This window comes from Ylistrum balloti, unplaced genomic scaffold (assembly GCF_031769215.1).
Source record: "Ylistrum balloti isolate Yb309-2 unplaced genomic scaffold, AGI_CSIRO_Ybal_v1 Utg370464, whole genome shotgun sequence".
Lineage (NCBI taxonomy): Eukaryota > Metazoa > Mollusca > Bivalvia > Pectinida > Pectinidae > Ylistrum > Ylistrum balloti.
This window is the reverse complement of record NW_026782306.1, coordinates 682,861-704,836: the sequence shown is the minus strand read 5'-3', so window position 1 is coordinate 704,836 and position 21,976 is coordinate 682,861. Positions and strand designations below refer to the sequence as shown.

General features: G+C 42.1%; 1 protein-coding gene across 1 annotated transcript in view; it reads left to right on the top strand.

The window, feature by feature from the left end:
• The window catches only part of LOC132555228 (cubilin-like), a 133,392-nt gene that overhangs the window by 71,317 nt on the left and 40,099 nt on the right, over window positions 1-21,976 (top strand). The window contains exons 28-38 of the mRNA XM_060219578.1: window positions 108-267; window positions 697-878; window positions 1,317-1,485; window positions 1,730-1,911; window positions 2,533-2,695; window positions 6,014-6,127; window positions 6,755-6,994; window positions 7,274-7,406; window positions 16,436-16,641; window positions 19,903-20,087; window positions 20,640-20,847. Of these exons, the coding sequence (XP_060075561.1) occupies window positions 108-267; window positions 697-878; window positions 1,317-1,485; window positions 1,730-1,911; window positions 2,533-2,695; window positions 6,014-6,127; window positions 6,755-6,994; window positions 7,274-7,406; window positions 16,436-16,641; window positions 19,903-20,087; window positions 20,640-20,847 (1,942 nt within the window). The remainder of the gene's footprint in view (window positions 1-107; window positions 268-696; window positions 879-1,316; window positions 1,486-1,729; window positions 1,912-2,532; window positions 2,696-6,013; window positions 6,128-6,754; window positions 6,995-7,273; window positions 7,407-16,435; window positions 16,642-19,902; window positions 20,088-20,639; window positions 20,848-21,976) is intronic.

Sequence of the window (21,976 nt, the reverse complement as noted above, 5' to 3'; positions counted from 1 at the left end):
CCAAATTCAGGGTATCACACCCTGTAATGATAGAGTCATTGCCCTTTGTTCAGTCGTGCTGTTTTCAGGAAGCATTCATCTGTTTCACTGATACCTTTTTGTCTCAGATTCGTGATGGAGAGCTGATAACATCACCGTCCCTGGGGAAGTTCTGTGGTACCAATCTTCCTGACCCTGTAAACAGCACCTCCAACAAAATGCTAGTACAGTTCATGTCTGACTTCAGTTTGGCCAATAATGGATTTCGTCTAGAATATGTCACTAATGGTGAGTTCTTCCTTCATTAGATCCAAATTTCAGGTGCTTTTTTTATGTGAACCTGTCAAATAATATGTGATCATGGCCTTCAAAATAAAGGATAACAGGGTAAAATGATCATTGGGTAAAAAAAACTTCAATTCTTTAGTATATACATCACATTTGGATTTGGATATTAATGTTTGATACAGAAATTGAATTTGAATTTTTTAAAATTTGATCAAAAGTAAAGAAACATCAGTTGATTTTAGAATCTTTTACGAGCAGATCAGAGTATAGTCAGTATCACATTGACCTGTTGAAATGAGATGAGTTGGCAAAACTGTTATAGTGTTTTAACACTAAGATATGATTGATGAGGTTACCTTGTGAATATGACAGGTAATTTCACAAACCCTAACTACCCTGTTCTGACAATGAGTTGTTATTTGATATCAGGTTGTGGAGGTTACCTAGTCACACAGACAGGTAGTTTCGCGAGTCCTAACTACCCAAATAACTACCCACACTTACGTGTCTGTGAATGGAGCATCAACGTAGCATCAGGAACGAAGATTGAACTCACACTTGATGACTTCAACTTTGAGCCTCACGCCAGCTGTGGTTTTGATGGATTGGAGGTACTCTTATAGGTCACCTGACCACAGGTCATGGTGATGCCATCATGAACATGTTAACTTGATATCTTATTTTGAAAGTGATCCCTTTCAATTTCTTATACAAGACTTGAAAGATTTTATAAGAATTTGGACATTATGATATGAATGGAAATTTTGGTATTGAGAACTTTTTAGTTCATGTTGCTGGAAGAGCTTTTGTCTTTCCTTTGCCCATCAACTTTTCCTACAAATCACTACTAGTTATGAACGACTGAGTGGATTTTGACAAAATACTAATTTGGTCATATGCAGGGAAACTTTAGCCAAATTTGAAATTTCGTCCTTTTGTCAATAGGGCAAAGGTTAAATTCAACACCTGCTGAAAATGAATATCTTATTTGAGGTGAATGTTTTTCCGAGTATTCCAATATCATTAAAACTGTAACTATATTCTTTCAGATATATGGTGGTATGGACAGTGCTTCACCACTCCTGGCAACGCTGTGCCACACCCAGACAGAACCACAAGTGTTTACAGCCACTGGTAACCAGATGTTTCTACGTTTCCGTAGTGACTTTTATGTCAGTGGGAGAGGTTTTCATGCCACTTACAGATCGCTCCCTGGAGGTAAGAACTCTAGTTTTTTTATTGAAGTAAATTTAAAGAAAATTTAACAGAAAATAATTAAAACTTTATAATAATGCTTGAATCAAAATTGATATTGAACATTTTTTTTTTTCAAAAAGTTTAATTAGTCTAATATAGAATGTTACAATTCCTTTTATTGTCTCCATAATAACAATTTGTTTATTTTTGTGAAATGGAAATGATTATAGAGTAAACATACTGTTTGTATATGTTTACTGTTTAGGCTGTGGAGGAAACTTTTCCACACCTATGGGGACTCTCACTTCTGCCAATTATCCAAATAATTACCCACACAATACTGAGTGTGTCTGGCTCATCACTGTGGTTCCCTCTAAGAACATCCAACTCACCTTCAATGACTTCATCCTGGAAGGCGGTAGCAACTGTAACTTTGACTATGTGAAGGTAAATTAACTTTTGATCCTGCCATTTTAGGAGGGACGGGTCTAGTTACATGTCAGTATACTGTCCCAACACATTATGTCCCTTCATCTCTGAACTTCTGTCTAACATCAGTGTAACCTTTAACAATGCTCCAGTAAAATTCTTCCTTGCATGTGTTCTAAACTCCCTTGCTATGACTTACAGTAGGTTTCGGAAAGGTTACAGCCACTTTAAGTAATAGCTTACCATCTGCTACCAGGAAGTCAATAATTTTTTTAAAAATTCGAAAAATTATTTAAATTCATTTTTTTCTTCTGCATTTTTGACTCACATACTGCCAATGTCCAGTGCATATGTCAGCTACGTACATACGTACTCCCCATGATCAATGACTGATGTGATTAATGTGTGATTTGTATGCCTTGTTTCTAGTGGTAATGTATCTGTACAATATGTAACACTGAATTATAATTTTAGTAATGTCCATGAGCAGTTTTACAAACTAAATAATGATTTATATAAATGTTTCATATTATTATTCAACTTCCTAAAATGTCACCACATGATCATAGATTGTTCACAACATTCAAATTAGACGTTGAGAATATTTCATGAATTTATTTGTTTTCTGTTTTGGATTAGGTATTTGATGGTCCTACGATACACAACACCATGTTAATGTCTCACTGTGGGAGTTCTCTCCCTTCTCCCCCAACATATCGCAGCTCTGGTAACCAGATGCTACTACGTATGAGAACTGATTCAAGTGTGTCTCGTAAAGGTTTTAATGCAACCTATGTTACCGGTAAGTGATTTGGAACAATCTATTTATGTTTCAATTAAGAGACTCAGCTGACAGCATCCACAAAATACTTTCCCTCACACCAATCACAGAAAACTTTAAATTATTCGCTGGAGAGGGAGTAATTGTCACTTACTGCAACATACAAGTAAGCTAAGGAGAATTTATCTCTAACTCTGTCAGTTGAGCAATAGATTAGTTAGATAGTGGAGATAGAGGTACAGGGTCAGTCTCTGTTGGAGGCATGGAAATATTATGTATTGATCTCTGTTAAATTTGTGACCATGTAGAGACCCAGCTAGGAGATATTGATTGTGACCATGTAGGGACCCAGCGAGGAGATATTGATTGTGACCATGTAGGGACCCAGCAAGGAGATATTGATTGTGACAATGTAGGGACCCAGCTAGGATATATTAATTGTGACCATGTAGGGACCCAGCTAGGATATATTGATTGTGACCATGTAGGGACCCAGCTAGGATATATTGATTGTGACCATGTAGGGACCCAGTGAGGAGATATTGATTGTGACCATGTAGGGACCCAGCTAGGATATATTGATTGTGACCATGTAGGGACCCAGCAAGGAGATATTGATTGTGACCATGTAGGGACCCAGCTAGGAGATATTGATTGTGACCATGTAGGGACCCAGCTAGGAGATATTGATTGTGACCATGTAGGGACCCAGCGAGGAGATATTGATTGTGACCATGTAGGGACCCAGCGAGGAGATATTGATTGTGACAATGTAGGGACCCAGCTAGGATATATTAATTGTGACCATGTAGGGACCCAGCTAGGAGATATTGATTGTGACCATGTAGGGACCCAGCTAGGATATATTGATTGTGAACATGTAGGGACCCAGCAAGGAGATATTGATTGTGACCATGTAGGGACCCAGCTAGGATATATTGATTGTGACCATGTAGGGACCCAGCTAGGATATATTGATTGTGACCATGTAGGGACCCAGCTAGGAGATATTGATTGTGACCATGTAGGGACCCAGCGAGGAGATATTGATTGTGACAATGTAGGGACCCAGCTAGGATATATTAATTGTGACCATGTAGGGACCCAGTGAGGAGATATTGATTGTGACCATGTAGGGACCCAGCTAGGATATATTGATTGTGAACATGTAGGGACCCAGCAAGGAGATATTGATTGTGACCATGTAGGGACCCAGCGAGGAGATATTGATTGTGACCATGTAGGGACCCAGCGAGGAGATATTGATTGTGAACATGTAGGGACCCAGCAAGGAGATATTGATTGTGACCATGTAGGGACCCAGCGAGGAGATATTGATTGTGACCATGTAGGGACCCAGCGAGGAGATATTGATTGTGACCATGTATGTATATTGATTGTGACCATGTAGGGACCCAGCTAGGATATATTGATTGTGACCATGTAGGGACCCAGCGAGGAGATATTGATTGTGACCATGTAGGGACCCAGCGAGGAGATATTGATTGTGACCATGTAGGGACCCAGCGAGGAGATATTGATTGTGACCATGTAGGGACCCAGCGAGGATATATTGATTGTGACCATGTATATTGGGACCATGTAGGGACCCAGTGAGATATTGATTGTGACCATGTAGGGACCCAGCTAGGATATATTGATTGTGACCATGTAGGGACCCAGCAAGGAGATATTGATTGTGACCATGTAGGGACCCAGCGAGGAGATATTGATTGTGACCATGTAGGGACCCAGCGAGGAGATATTGATTGTGAACATGATATTGATTGTGACCATGTAGGGACCCAGCGAGGAGATATTGATTGTGACCATGTAGGGACCCAGCGAGGAGATATTGATTGTGACCATGTAGGGACCCAGCGAGGAGATATTGATTGTGACCATGTAGGGACCCAGCTAGGAGATATTGATTGTGACCATGTAGGGACCCAGCGAGGAGATATTGATTGTGACCATGTAGGGACCCAGCGAGGAGATATTGATTGTGACCATGTAGGGACCCAGCGAGGAGATATTGATTGTGACCATGTAGGGACCCAGCTAGGATATATTGATTGTGACCATGTAGGGACCCAGCGAGGAGATATTGATTGTGACCATGTAGGGACCCAGCGAGGAGATATTGATTGTGACCATGTAGGGACCCAGCGAGGAGATATTGATTGTGACCATGTAGGGACCCAGCGAGGAGATATTGATTGTGACCATGTAGGGACCCAGCAAGGAGATATTGATTGTGACCATGTAGGGACCCAGCGAGGAGATATTGATTGTGACCATGTAGGGACCCAGCGAGGAGATATTGATTGTGACCATGTAGGGACCCAGCGAGGAGATATTGATTGTGACCATGTAGGGACCCAGCGAGGATATATTGATTGTGACCATGTAGGGACCCAGCGAGGAGATATTGATTGTGACCATGTAGGGACCCAGCGAGGAGATATTGATTGTGACCATGTAGGGACCCAGCGAGGAGATATTGATTGTGACCATGTAGGGACCCAGCGAGGAGATATTGATTGTGACTTTGCATTACTTTCACAAGAACATGTAACTTCCTTCAAGATGTGTATGTAAAGTCTAGTTTAGCTTTGTATATGTCTTGAGTAAACAAGTTTTCAGATTACAGTCCTGGTGGAGACATAGATATAATTAATGACTACTGTTAGAGGCCATGTGAAATAGGTCTCGCTATAAACATTGCTGATGAATTTTGAACTTTTTCTGATAAACCTTTTAATGATATTAACTATTAGCTGTTAATGTGATTTCTATGAACCCTGTATGTGTAGGTTCAGTGTACACTGGCCAGCTGTGATAGATTTATATACATTTTATTATTTTAGACAAATACTGTTTTATTTCATGTCATTTATTTAACAAAATACCAAACATCTGCAAATGTTCATCAAGTCCAAGCATTGATAACAAGACATAAATTAAAGCAATTTAATTTAATATATATATTTATTACAACTGCAAATGTTCATCACGTCCAAGCATTGATAACAGAACATAAATTGAAAGCAATTTAATTCTACATATATATGTAGTTATTACAGTACAAAAGAATATTAAGAATAAGTATGATTTCTCATATTATTATTATTCTGTTTTTGGATTTTATAGAAAATTGTTGATACATAATTTGATAATTGTAAATGTTATAGATTATAAATGATAAAGTCATAGAAATTAGGAAAACAGGAAAAAACTGCATTCTGATTTTGGATTCTTTAGTTGTGATGTTGAATAATGTATCACTACAAAAATCAGGAACAGTCCACATGTTAAACGACTTTGAATTGCGAACAGGTTGTGGAGGAACACTCACCGCAGAACAAGACGGAGAAATTGTGTCAACAAATTACCCCGGAATTTATGATCCCCTTAGTAACTGTTCCTGGCTGATCTTGGCCGACCATTCAGGTACAACCTCAGTCAGTGTTTCATCACCAACCAAAAATATCTAACAGCATCAAAATAATTATTGAATTGTTGAAAATTACTTTTGGTCAATATGAAAATTATCTTTGAACAATAGGAAAGTTCTCTTTGAACAATAGGAAAGTTCTCTTTGAACAATAGGAAAGTTCTCTTTGAACAATAGGAAAGTTCTCTTTGAACAATAGGAAAGTTCTCTTTGAATTTTATGAAAATATGAATGAAATGGAAAAATCCTTGAACAGGATCAAAATAATCTTTGTACAGTAAGATGGTTCTCTGTGAATTGAAGAGTTGGGGAAAGTCCTCTTTGATTTGGATTAGAAATGTCTTTTATGATATAATAAAAATCCTGGAAAGAGTGAAGATAATAATCATTGAATTATCTGAGAATGAAAATAGATATTGAATAGAGTGAAAATAGTCTTTGAAATATTGAAGAAAACTTTGTTGACGAGTAGAATTGTGAATGTTTAAAATATCACGTTGGTTTGATTCTTCATAATTAGATGTCAAAATGTTAATTAGAAATCTGATTACATTTAAGATGTAGATATCTATAGAATTCAAAAGTAGTGTGGCATATATAGGGGGTTTCCATCTTTGTTACAGCTGACAGAATTACATTAACTTTTACACACATGGACACGGAGTTCTATTCCTCTTGTATACATGATTATGTGTCTGTATACAATGGTGACGATGAAGCCGCCCCGTTAATTGGCAAATACTGTGGCAACACGATCCCAAGCCCAATTACCTCCCTTGGCTCAGCCCTGTTTGTTAGGTTTGTTACAGATATTTCTGTACAAAGGACAGGGTTTAGAGCTGTTTACTCTAAATCTTCTTCTGGTGAGTAACTAGAGGTTAAATTGATGCTTCAATAATCATTGTCCTACAGTCTCAACAATTGATTAATATATGTAACCAACTCTTGTAACATGAATGAAATACTCCAACATATTAATCAGTATATGCATTCCTATTTTCATAGTTTGTTGTATATTTTGCTCCTAAATTATCAACTATATCAGTGAATTAAAGGTATTCTCCTGTAGAATTCATAATAAATGACTTCAATACTAAATTTTGAGGTGGAGGTCATGATGTCTAAAAATTTTCATTTTGAAGCTTGTGGCGGGGATTTTACAGCAGAAAGAGGATCTTTCCTTAGTCCTGGATACCCAAGCATGTACCCGCCGAGTACCGAATGTGTGTGGACATTCACTGTATCACCCGGAAATCGTGTCATGGTCTCATTTAGGTTTGTTACATACATGATATCTTGGTTTAGAAAATTAAAAGTTTGCTGGTGTTTTTAGGTGGAATTGATCATTAAGGTTCAAATTATTTGTATATTGTCATTGTAGAGTACTTCTCATATCAGTTAGAAATTGTCACTGAGAAATTGTTAACACACTGCCAATTGTCCACCATTTCATTCACACAGTGTCAATAACAAAATCTACTTTTAAAAAAAAACAAAAGCTCTTTACAAGGGAGGTAAATATAGATAAAGCAGTGGTATGGGTTATCTCCCTTTCATCATTATAGAAGATTAACATCAATTACAATTTCCCGTTTTAGTGACAGAAATTATTTCAAATTGAGTTGCCATATGATAGAATTAGAGAAAGGAAAAAACGACATGTACACCTATGAATTAACAGTTATATCATTAGTAAGTTATTGGCATAAAAACAAAAATAAAAAATGACTGCGAGACCATCATTTGGTTAGACAATCCTCTAGTCATGGGAATTCTTATGCCCCTTTAAACACATCAAACAAATTTTTCCTCTCTGAAGCACATGTTACAGTCCATTTCCGGATTTGTCAAAGAATTGGCTAATTGTACGGACACCATTTGACCTCAACACAGCTATTTAATTTCATTTTCAGGATAGAAACAACGTCTATTCTCGGCCATTTGTCATCTATCAGTTTTGTGGACTGTAGAGCTTCAATCCCACTTCTATTGTTTATAAAATCAGTGATACGCAAGCTCTGCTATCCCACAAATGTTTTCCAATGCTTTTCTGAAGTAAACTGCAGACTCAAGCCCTTCCTCCACACTCGAAGCGTCTGCAGCTATTGTTGATTACATTGTTTTCTTGATGTTGTTTGATGTCCAGTACCACCTATGTTGATGCTACCCAAATCTGTGTTACTGAAGAGGAAACTTCCCCAGTCCTTTATTAAATGCCTTGTAAGGGCAGGTACACCTGAATGGGTCTTATGTTCTTCAACTTTCCTATAGCTTTTATTGCTTGTAACAAATCAGTGATGGAGCCTTGGAAAGTTTAGTTCACAACTAATTCAAAAGTCTGGATGTGATCCTTGCTCTGCCTAGTTCAACTGACCAATTTACTAATGAGACTGATCGCCATCAGCAAGCCCACATTTTTTTTTTAATGCACAAACTTGGTCAATTTGAGGGTGATTTAGAGTTTATCCACAAAAATGGAGTGATCAAGTGCAAATCCCTGTTTTACTTTATCTGGAATCCAATTTACCTTAAACTTCCTTCCTCTACTCCCCCTACTATACACACTCTATGGGTCTGAATATCATTTCTTCCAATTGCTTATTGCCTACATGAAGAAAATCATGGACAATATAAAATTCCAACAACGATTCCATCAACGTGAAAACTGTGGGGTCAAGGTTCAACTGTTTACATGTCAATTTTGTAAGTAAATTTTTCACATTTAGAATTGAGGTTTTTTAATGTAATATCAATTTTCATGAGGTAATACTTACCATAACTTTAGTATGCAAATATGGTACCTACACCCATCTTTGTATCCCAAAAACAAAAGATTAAAAAATCCCGCCCTCCATACAACCATGAGCCTTCACATCATGAACATAGTTATCTCTCTTCCTCTTAGCCTTTATGTGGCATCCGCAGAGGGGAAGCCAGGCAGATAGGAAGAGGGGAGGATAGGGTGGGACTCCATAAAGTTATGGTAAGTATTACCTCATGAAAATTGGTTTTACATTAAAAAAACCTTAATTTCATCTCAGTAATAATTACCATATCTTTAGTATGCGAATTCGTCTTACCGTAGTGGTGACTAGCAGCCAGGCAGCCCATCTAGCACAACCGAACATGGTAGGGAGGGGGGACAGAGTGCAAAGAAGGAGGGGAACCTCCCCGTGAATGAGCAGGTAACCCACGTGCTGCCAAACGGAAAAGACCAGCCCCCGGGCTAATGGAGAGGCACAGCCACAGACTGTGCAACCACCAGAGGCCCCAATGAATACAAACCTTCTGAGTGGGAAGCTAGGGATTGCAGATAAAAATCTGTGAATGTATCCCTGCCCTGCCAGAAGGCAGCAGACATGACCCCCTGAAAGGAGGACCCATTAAGGAGGGCCCAGGATGCAGCGAGGGCCCTTACCTCATGAGCCCGCACTCTCACCCACGCTCATAAGCATATTTAATGACCTGGCAGACCCACCTAGACACCGACTGGGAGGAGATGTCTCGCTGTCCCTGTTTGTTGGGCAAAAACAGACGGGATCTGGAGCCCCGAAGGCAAGAAGGAAGTGACGACAAAGCGTGCACTTCACTCCTCCTATGTCCAGAGGCCAGAGCCAAAAGGAAGACTGTCTTGAAAGTAACAAACTTCAAAGAGGCAGACTCCATAGGCTCATAAGGAGATCTCGTCAGGGAATCTAGCACCAAGGCTAAATTCCACTGCAGGGCCAGCTGCCGAGCTCTGGGTCTATCTAGAGCGAAGCCTCTGATTAGGGCAGAAAGAGATGAGGAAGAACCTATCTCCTTCCTACCATAAAAAGCCAACACACTGGCCATTGCTGTCATATAGCCAGCAATAGTGCCAGGTGCCAGATTGCAGTCCCTAAACAGGGAGAGTAGGAAATCCACAATCAGCTGTACAGAGGCTTCGAATGGATCAACCTCCCTGCCAACACACCAATCACAGAAGATCTTCCATCGTGACTGGCAGACGGCAGAAGAGGAAGCCCTGATAGATCGCGCGATGCAATCCGACACCTCTTGAGGAAAGCCTGCCTTGGCGAGGCTTCCAGATATAGCCTCCATGCGTGAAGGTGGAGGATCTCTGGCCGAGAGTGTGTCGTCATGGGCCGAGGCTGGCGAAGGAGATTCGGTCTGGTGGGGAGAGCCATGGGAAACGACAAGAGCTCCAGAAACCAAGGCTACCTCGGCCATAGAGGGGCTTTCAGAAGTAGGGAGCATCATTGCTCTTCATTGAACTTCTGAAGCACCCTGCCCACCAGGTTGAAGGGAGGGAATGCATAGGAATGCATCCCGTCTCAGTCCAGAGAAAGGGCGTCCACAGCCTAAGCCTTCGGATCTGGGAGAGGAGAGACGAAGGTTGGCAGCTGATTGTTCAGAGAAGTGGCAAACAGATCTATCAAAGGCCTGTCCCACACCTGACAAATTCCATGGAACACCGAGGGACACAGCTGCCAATCCATCAACACCGGTTGGCGGCGCCTGGAGAGGGTATCCGCCAACACATTCAGCCTGCCCGGAAGATGCTTGACCGCAATGGACAATTGCATCTCCTGGCAGAGGAGAAGAATGCGAATGGAGAGGACACACAGGATGTGAGAAAAATCGCCTTGGACTGCAGAAACCCCCGAAAGGATTGCAGTGCCAAAAGAACTGCCCTCATCTCGAGCACATTCATGTGCTCCGAGAGCTGATCCCCAGACCACTCCCCCAAGCGGCAATGGCCGTCGAGGTAAGCTCCCCATCCTGTCATGGACGCATCCGTAAACAGGGTCACAGAGGGGACAGGCGTGGTCAGAGGAACCCCGCGGATAACGTTCTCCCGAATAGTCCACCAGCGAGCGAACTCCCTGACCGACTGAGTGAGAGTTATCCAGGCCTCCCACTTCCTGGATGACGGAACCCAGTTGGAGAGGAGGAACATCTTGAGAGGTCTGGTGTGTAGCCTCCCTATGGAGACCACATCTGCTAGAGCATTGAGATACCCCAGAAAACTAAGGAACCAACGCACCTGGACCTGCGACCGTTCGATGAAGGACAGAGCTAGAGCCCTGGCCTTCTCGAATTTTTCCACCGGTGGTAGGGCTATGCCCAGAACCGTATCGAAACGCTTCCCCAGGAAGACGAAGTCCTGAGATGGGGAAACCTCCGACTTCTCCCTGGAAAGAATGAAGCCGACTCTGAGCAAGACTTTCAGGACCAGCCGGGTATTCTTCACTAGCGATTCCCTCACCCTGTGAAGCATGAGGGAGTCGTTGAAATAGATGTGGACGTCTATTCCGCGAGAGTGAAAGAGTCCCACGACTACCTGCAGCAGTTTGGTGAATACCAAAGGAGCTGTCGTCAGCCCGAAGAGCATGGCCCGGAATTGGAAGACCTTGCCATTGCATGTGAAATGGGGGAACTTCCGTGCCGACTTCTTGATTGGGATATGGAAATAGGCGTCCTTCAGGTCTACCGAAGTAGCCCACATTCCGTCCCTCACGGAGGCCCTGTGGGGTCTTCATCGTGAAGTGAGGAGAACCCTTTTGAAGGCACTGAGATCTATGATCGGACGCCACGCCCCGGACTTCTTTCAAACGAGAAACATTCGGGAATAGAAACCGGGAGTGATTTCCGACATAGGAATCTCCTCTACTCCTCTATCACCCGGGCCTTTTCAAAATCCCCCGGAGGAGGAAAGAAAATCGGCCGGGCGATAAGGGGCGGATCCCGAAGAAGGGGGATACCTAGACCCTCCTTGACCACTGACAAAGCCCAAGCGTCCTCCGAAATCTCCTGCCACTGGGACAGGAAAGCGTAGAGACACCTACCCACAGGAAGTTCCGGATGGGGTAGATCGAGTCCCTGCCAAAACAGCGAATCGTCTGCCCACCCAGAGCCTGAGCCTGCGGGAGGACAAGAGCGCTGAGCGGGAGGACCGTCTGGTTGCTGGTTGAGGGGCCAGTTGCCCGTCAGGTGTGGCGTAGTCAGAGGAAGAGGCCTCCGACAAATCACCAACACCGAGCTGCAGACCGGCAAACCCGGGGGTGCGGGTAGAGGAGGAATTCTTCTCTAAGACCCGAGCCCGGGCAGTGACCAAAGCCGAAGACACGATAGTGCCTTCTGGTAGAGTCCGATCGGATCGAACGGAAGCCCGAGGAGCCACCAAAGAACCTAGAAGGGATGTGGATTCAGGCACCGACGATGCAGTAGGCGGTGGGCATACCTCCGCCCCGAGAATCCGGGAGGTGTCGGCCCGTATGGCCCGCATTCCCGAAAGCACTTGCTGAGCCTCGGCTTCAGCGGTCCTGGGGCCCCATACCCCCTTGGAACCCTCCTGGTCGGAAGGGTCATCGTTAGATGACTCAGACGGATCTATCGCTGAGCACCTAGGAGACAGATGGATCCCATCATCATCCTCTTCCGAGCCCGCGCCCTCAATGTTCATCTCCTCCTCGATAGCGTCCGAAGTCGCCCTGGGATGAACAGGGGCCGCCAGAGGAGCCCGCTCCGGAGAGAGGGACTCCTCTATACGGCGTTTAGACGCAGAGCGTCTAACAGCCGTAGCTGAAGGCTTGGGTGGAAGACCCGAAGCTGACCCCTGAAAGCAGGAGGACCGGCTGATATGGCCCCCGAAGTAGCAGAACATTGGGAGGATACGGAACTGCTATATCGTCTCCTAGAGGGAGAGACCATACCCCAAGGATTCCACGAGGGAAGACCCATGGGGTTGAACCCAAACCCCTGAGGGCATGGGAACGGTCCCGCGGGCTGGGAGTGACCCCAGAACTGGCCAAACTGGCCTGCCTGAGCCTGGGGCTGGACACCCTGTCCAAAGGACCAGGATGAACCGCCACTCCCACCAGGTGGAAACCCAGCTATGTATGGGCTGGGCCCATAACCGCTGGGTAACTGCTGGTACCCAGAACCATCCGTAGGTTGGCCTGGGCGGCCCAGGAATAAGTGCCCGCAGGCACCCCGGCATACCGAGCCCAGGGGAAAAGGCGACCGGAAACCGGAAGCCTGACCTGGAGCCCCAAACCCCTGGGGGAAACCTCCTGGGAAACCCTGCACTGGAAATTCTGGATTTGAACGAAAAGCCCCAGAGCCAGCAACATGTTAGGGTGGGAAAACAGGCCCCGCACTGACACTAGGATTAGTGAACTCAGTGTCACTAATCCCCATAGCCACCGACAATCCTGACAAAAAGTCAGTGGCCCCTGACCCTATACCTGAAGGTACGGGCCCGGAGTCAAAACTGCCCCCACCAACGACGCCACCTGGCGCGCCGAGGTCCCTGAACGAATCAGAGACCTGAGACCGGAAGTCCCTTTCCAACTGTAGCACCGCCGGCTGTCAGGAGCTACCGGCCGATTTGACCCTAGACTTCGCTGAGTCAGGGTCGAGCTGCTTCCTCCTTACACCACCAGGACATGCCTGGACGGGGGAGCCACCCGCTGCTCCATGGCGGAGCTCGGAGAGACGAGAACACCCCCAGCAGTAACAAACTCAACGGTTCAGGAACGGGGGTAGTAGAAGTGGCTGGCTTACTTCTCCTAACAGAAGATGAGGACGAACCTCTTCCAGCGAGAAGTTCGCCGTACCGGCAGGGGATTCTTTACAGCGGACCCGGCGTGCGAACGATGTTCGCACGGCGCAGTCTCGCTGCAAGGATGACATAAGGGACAGGCATCATGGGGGTCCTGCTCTCCAAAGAAATGGGAACACCCATGTGCCGAACTACGACGTAACCCCGAACTAGCCATAATTGTTACAAATAATAAATGTTATTAAACAAATAAGCGGTAACAAAAATAAATGGAGTGAGAAAAAACAACTCCAAAACTCAAACACAAACGTAAGCAAAAGCTAACGAAACGTAAAATGAATAAACAAAAAAGCGGTCAAATAATAAAATACGAAAAATCTTCACAAAAACCGAACGGCGCAAAACACGTGGTCACGCACTCGGTATGTGGAGCAAACAATGGCCAAACGAAGGCCGAACAAAAGCCGGCCAAATAAAGGCCGAAATAAGCAGGATAGTTAACGAAATAATAGTCTGCAATAGACTGTTAATATAACTAATGGGTATAAAGCAAAAGCCAAGTAAAGAATTACTCGGCTATAAGCAGATCTTAATGCTACAGTAAAGGAAGGCACTCAGCTGTGAGAAGCACGTCCGCCCGCTCCGGTAACCATAAAGATAAGAGGAAGAGAGATTACTCTATGTTCATGACATGAAGGCTCATGGTCGTAGGGAGGACAGGATTTTTTAATCTTTTGTTTTTGGGATACAAAGATGGGTGTAGGTACCTGAATACTAGTTGATGACAGCTGAATCCATTCCACATTTGTTAGGAGTTCTTTACCAGGTTTGCCCAAGATAAGAGCATTTTGGGCTCCACTTTTGAGTTTTTTGCAGCTATTTTCATGAGCATCATATCAGTGACAGCATGTACACAATCACACAAACCATTTTGCGATAGACTCCTTCTGTGTTCTACACACAAATACATTCAACATTGATGGAACTTCATGCATCTCTTCAGAGCTGAATTCTCCTCTGTTGTCAGTTATTATTTCACCCATGACTCCAAACACCCCAACCCATTGCCTCATTAAGACATCAATCACATTACTAGGTTGCTAGATAAAACCTGACACCATGTATCATCCAACAGCCTTTGTATTGTTTGAGGTCAATCGCCACTTTTCATTGAATTCTGTAGCCGTTAGTAAAGCTACAACTGATGGATTCTTCACACAGATCTTACAGAGTTCTCAGTCTGTTTCTGTCCTCATCCTAGTCTTACTCATATGGCATAGCATCCTTTGATAGTGCCACAAGCCTTATCTTTGGTGGATCAGCTAACTGCCTGTGAAGTTTTAACAATTTTGCCTTACGTTTTTCTGGACCAAGTTCCTCCGTTTTCACAACCTTGACTTTCTCAGCAGTGTTTCTATTTTGTTGATTGGAAGGCAGTAGTGTCCAGATGATGTAAGATTCAAGGCTACTTCTTGTCCCATTATCACCACTCTGTCATTTTCCTAGTCCATTTTGACCCTGCTTTTTTATTGCTGACCTAGGCAACAACGATGGAATGTTTGATGATTGGTATGTCACTTTTTACACACCTTCTCCTTTAAACTCAGAGATGTTTTGGCTTCCACTTACATGCTGGCACGATTTCTGTAATTCATGACTGTTAAAGTATTCTTCCTTCTTAAGTAGTGTCTGCTTTCCTCGGGAATTTCATTGCAAGGTTTTCTTATGGTAATTTGGTTTCCAATTCTCCTGTATTTACAGTCAAAGTTCAAAATGAAGTAACTGATTGACTGACCTACAGTTCTAGCAAGATCCTAAAATTCTTTAATTTTTTCCAGGCTGTCAGCCAGAACATCCTTGGCTAGGTGTTTATCAAGAAAATCAACTATAGTTTTAAACCTGTATCTTTCTTCAAGTCATCCAGAGTTATTTGTTGAAAATTTTTTTTGCAGATTCTACGTTCATCATATTCTGTCACAGTTAAAGCAATAGCAACACTTAGCTTCAGCAAGCAAATCCAAGCTAACAGTTCCTGTTTGTAGAGTTCATCAGATTTTCCCTTGTGGAAAGTTGATGTGTATACTTTGGTTGTCTTCTGTTTACACTGTAACACTGTAAAAACACCTGGATCTGTTAACTGATAAATGTTAACACAGAGTCTCTTCCAAATAATTGTCACAGTACACGCTGCTGCCGCTGTCAATACACTTCTTGTACTGTGACACAGAAAGCCTGTAGTAAGGTTTTAGAAGGTTTTATTATGTGAGTTGAGATGTCAGTATGATTTAAATGATGTACCTATGCAAAGTTGTGCATTACAGTCAAACACAGCTATCTGAAACTTGATAGCTCAAAGACCCCATTTAATAAATGGCAAAGCATTTTGTTAATTCTTGCTTAACTTTACACAAAACATTTGAAATCACTTAATTCAAATACTCTTTATCTCAAAGTATTCCCACAGTACCGCATTCAAGATAACGAGGTTTGTCTCTATATACATATATTTATTAAAAAGATATTAGCTTAGCAAACTCCAATGTCTTTAAAACATTAAAATGTAGAAAATCTTTAAAATTGACTATATTTGAATTACTTGCTAGTTCAATGTTTATACATAAAATCTCATCTAACTGTGTGTATATGATCAAAAGTAAAGAAACAGTAACAGACGATTAAAACTACAGAGTGAGAAGGACCTAATAGTCTGATCTTATGCTTGTAACACTTCATACTTAATATTTTGTTGTTTTAGCACATTTACATTAGAAGACAGCCCATCCTGTAATTTTGACTACTTGGAGCTACGGGAAGGAGACGTTAATGGAAATCTTATAGGTCGATACTGTGGTACAAACATTCCCAGTAATCTTACTTCATATCAGGGACTGTGGATGAAGTTTCGGTCAGATGAAACTCCTGGTCCAAATTCTGTTGGCTTCCTAGGACAATATGGTTCAGGTATGAAATCTTCAAATTTTTGATAAAATCACCACCCCCATCCCCACCATCCTCCCACATAGATAATGTCAGTGTACAGTATACTTTTTATCCTTGACAGTGCTGTCATATCTTTGTTTCACTGTCTTTAGCTAAAAATTTGTTTCAACATCCCATGGACTTCTTATGTCATTCCCCCATCCCCATCCCCTATCTTCCTATTTCTGTTTTCATCGCTTTGTCTGTTTCTTTAATTGTAGAGAATGATTCAGTGAGAGAGAGCAATCTATGTATAATGTTAATTATTGATATTTCCTCTATGCTATCATTTAGTCTGGCTGTACTATGCTCTGTGTAATCTTTGACAACAAGGGCAGATAACAAAGAATCATCACCAGCTATTCACACCTCAATTATTTTTTTATGTTTTTTTTTAACGTGAATTACACTTTGTATCAAATAAGCAGAAGTTGCAACATGGAAAGGCTGTTATGTGGGGTGTATCTCGCTACTCCCAATCCATGCTTGCACTTCTGGTTTGGGATTACACTATTGAAAACATATAATTTTGAATAAAGTTTGGGGATTAGGTGTGAATAGATGATGATGAGGCAAACCACTAATGATAATAAATAATGTTGTTGATCAGTGTATGATGTGATAATGAGGATGAAAGGTTGATGATGAAGTGGTGATGATGATATGATGATTACAATGCTGAATATGTGTCACTGCTGATGGTGATATGATAGTGATGATGATGATGACGATATGGTGATGATCATGATGATAACTATGTGATGATGATGACGATGATGATGATGATGATGATGATGATGATGATGATGATGATGATGATATGGTGATGATCATAATAATGAAGTGATGATGATACGATGATCATGATGATAACTATGTGATGATGATGACGATGGTGATGATGATGATGATGATGATGATGATGATGATGATGACAGCAGTCATTGAGTTTGTATTATTATTGGGGCGTGTGAATGAAACACAGTAGTACATTGTATGTCATGTCAGCAAAGAGGAAAGAGTAGGAAATAATGAGTGCATGTTTTGAGTGAGTGTACATGGGTGTAGTGTGATGTGTGCTAGGGTGTGTATGTGTATGTGAGTCTAGTATATATCGTGTATTGCATACCTTTGTAAAATCTTGAAAAACAAAATAAAAAAAAAAAAAAAAATTCTGGAAAGGCTGGACAATCACCACCCCCATCCCCACCATCCTCCCACATAGATAATGTCAGTGTTCAGTAGTGTGACGTTTGTACAATCACCACCCCCATCCCCACCATCCTTCCACATAGATAATGTCAGTGTTCAGTAGTGTGACGTTTGTACAATCACCACCCCCAACCCCACCATCCTCCCACATAGATAATGTCAGTGTTCAGTAGTGTGACCAATCACCACCCACCACCCTCCTCCCACATAGATAATGTCAGTGTTGTGACGTTTGTACAGTCAGTGTAGTGTGACGTTTGTACAATCACCACCCCCATCCCCACCATCCTCCCACATAGATAATGTCAGTGTTCAGTAGTGTGACACATCACCACCCCCATCCCCACCATCCTTCCACATAGATAATGTCAGTGTTCAGTAGTGTGACGTTTGTACAATCACCACCCCCATCCCCACCATCCTTCCACATAGATAATGTCAGTGTTCAGTAGTGTGACGTTTGTACAATCACCACCCCCATCCCCACCATCCTTCCACATAGATAATGTCAGTGTTCAGTAGTGTGACGTTTGTACAATCACCACCCCCATCCCCACCATCCTTCCACATAGATAATGTCAGTGTACAGTAGTGTGATTTGTACAATCACCACCCCCATCCCCACCATCCTCCCACATAGATAATGTCAGTGTTCAGTAGTGTGATTTGTACAATCACCACCCCCATCCCCACCATCCTCCCACATAGATAATGTCAGTGTTCAGTAGTGTGACGTTTGTACAATCACCACCCCCATCCCCACCATCCTCCCACATAGATAATGTCAGTGTACAGTAGTGTGACGTTTGTACAATCACCACCCCCATCCCCACCATCCTCCCACATAGATAATGTCAGTGTACAGTAGTGTGACGTTTGTACAATCACCACCCCCATCCCCACCATCCTCCCACATAGATAATGTCAGTGTACAGTGGTGTGACGTTTGTACAATCACCACCCCCATCCCCACCATCCTCCCACATAGATAATGTCAGTGTACAGTAGTGTGACGTTTGTACAATCACCACCCCTATCCCCACCATCCTCCCACATAGATAATGTCAGTGTACAGTAGTGTGATTTGTACAATCACCGCCCCCATCCCCACCCTCCTCCCGCATAGATAATGTCAGTGTTCAGTAGTGTGATTTGTACAATCACCACCCCCATCCCCACCATCCTCCCACATAGATAATGTCAGTGTTCAGTAGTGTGACGTTTGTACAATCACCACCCCCATCCCCACCATCCTTCCACATAGATAATGTCAGTGTTCAGTAGTGTGACGTTTGTACAATCACCACCCCCATCCCCACCATCCTCCCACATAGATAATGTCAGTGTACAGTAGTGTGATTTGTACGATCACCACCCCCATCCCCACCATCCTCCCACATAGATAATGTCAGTGTTCAGTAGTGTGATTTGTACAATCACCACCCCCATCCCCACCATCCTCCCACATAGATAATGTCAGTGTTCAGTAGTGTGATTTGTACAATCACCACCCCCATCCCCACCATCCTCCCACATAGATAATGTCAGTGTTCAGTAGTGTGACGTTTGTACAATCACCACCCCCATCCCCACCATCCTCCCACATAGATAATGTCAGTGTACAGTGGTGTGACATTTGCACAATCACCACCCTCATCCCCACCATCCTCCCACATAGATAATGTCAGTGCTTCGATATGTGCATCCATCCATCTGTCCACGATTAAATTTTGTACAAGACATATCATAAACCCCAAAAGGGATTTGGTTTGTAATCATCCCATCAAGATCTACACCTGATTAAAGAAGATACAGTGTTAGTCAGTGTTAATCACTTTGTTTGGAGGTGTATCTATGTGAACACCTGATCTCTTGTTTAAATTTCACTGAATATGGATTTTATTCAAGATTTTTATATGGTATTCAACCAATTAAATGTGTCTTCATTAGCTGTACTGCACAATAAAATATTTTGCTATCATTGAATTCTCTTTTTTCCTTGGTGTGATATCCCTCTTTTGTATTTTACAGTTTTTGGAGGTGAAATTACGGGAAGTTCAGGACAAGTGGCTTCTCCTTTGTACCCTAGTCAGTACCCTCACAATTCAGACTACACCTGGACCATCACTGTGGATACCAACATGCGCATTCGTGTTGCCTTCACAGCAATGGACTTGGAGTTCCGACAGACAGGCTGCATTTACGACTACCTCCTGGTAGAGTCTCAATACCAATAATCAGTGTTGATAATGAACAGATGTTCTTGCTACTGTTTCTGTATACATTGTAGAAATTGACATTAGTTCACATAAAAATTATTTCAGTGGAACGTTGTCCAAGTCTGGTTTAACTGGTTTTCTCATGATTAATGGGTATACTTACATGCTTTTCAATTGTTGATACTGAAAACAAGACGAGAGCCAACATCACTGCATGTGTAGCTTTCAGTGATCTTCTCTCTGGAACATGGACACCTAAATGGTGTGTAGGGTGTCCTATCAAAAGGTAAGATAGGAGTTTCCACAACATGAACCAGCTTAAAAAATTGGTTGGATGTTTCAGCTTTATTTTTGCACTGTGAAAGGCTCATCAGAATACATATTTTTAGCCATATCAAGGGATCAGGAAAGAGAATATAACTATTAATTAGGAATCAGTTTGGTGCCAAAAATGCAGAAAGTAGACAAAAAAAGTGAATAGGACAATAACAGTCATTATGAGAAAACAATTCAAATATTTTACTGTACAAATGTATGTCTGTTCCCCAGTTCCGAGATGGCGGATCAGCTGACAGCCCTGAGATCGGGAGGTACTGTGGTTTGACCATTCCTGAACCAGTACTGACTACCACTAATCAGCTAAGAGTTGAGTTTCATACAGACTTCTCAGCCTCAGGTCAAGGTTTTCTGTTTGACTGGCAGGCCACAAATGAAATGGCACCAACGACCCTGCCACCAGGGGTATCCACCACACCAAGTATGTTGTCACAATGATAACATTTTCAGGGATAATAATGGTTGCCGCTTTGTCTTTCCATCCATCAATCTGTTCTGTACTCAGAGCACAAATAAACTAGGATCATGGATACATCAGTTACACCAAGGCATTAACAGTGTACTTGATTCAAGGCCCATCGCCTCTGGTCTATAGAGTTATTGCCCTTTGTAAAAATGTTGTGTCTGGCACATAATTTGGCTTGCATTTGAACTAGGATAATGAAACTTGGTATGAACACAGTCATATTAGGGCAATTTTTGCAGTGTATCAAAATCAGGGACCACAACTGCTTAATAAAAGTATAACTGGCCTTTATAAATGATTCCACTATGAACAGCTACCATGGCAAGCTAGTTAGACTTGTAAATAAACAACAAAGGCTCAATATGAATTGAAATTGGCCATTTATATATGTATATATATGTAAATGTAAATATGTAAACTCTCATGAATGTACATCATATACCAAATGTTCCTGTTAACAATGTTATGAAAAATTATTTAACAAGTCTAAGATTGGGATCAAAAAACGCCACAGAGATAACTTTCCCTAGGTGCAACCTATGGGTAAGGAATCTCTCCCCCATCCGCTTTAAGTATTACTGGCCTTTATTAAAACAATTTTGTCTGGAACATAACTTTGATTCCACATAGATTTAAATTTGGATATTGAATCTTTATGTATATAGGTGTCATGTTAAAGTGATGTACAATGTTATATAATTAGAGCTGACAAACCAATAATTACAGAGTTATTGCCCTTTATTGAAAAATTGATACACAAATTGAATACCTGGTTATCTCCAACACAATTTACAATATCTAGATATAAACACACTTTCTAGTAACAGTCGGTGCTTATATCTGATATGTACATCAAGCATCAGACTGAATGAATTATGCCTTTACTTCTCAATTCACAGAAAAATAAAGTTGTTTCAGGAAGAATTCATAAAAAAGATGCTTTGCAGGTATATAACACATACACATACTGTAGTGTTACACAATCTCACTTCTGTACACAGATTGCAGTGTTACACAATAGAATCTCACTTCTATACACAGGCTGTAGTGTTACACAATAGAATCTCACTTCTATACACAGGCT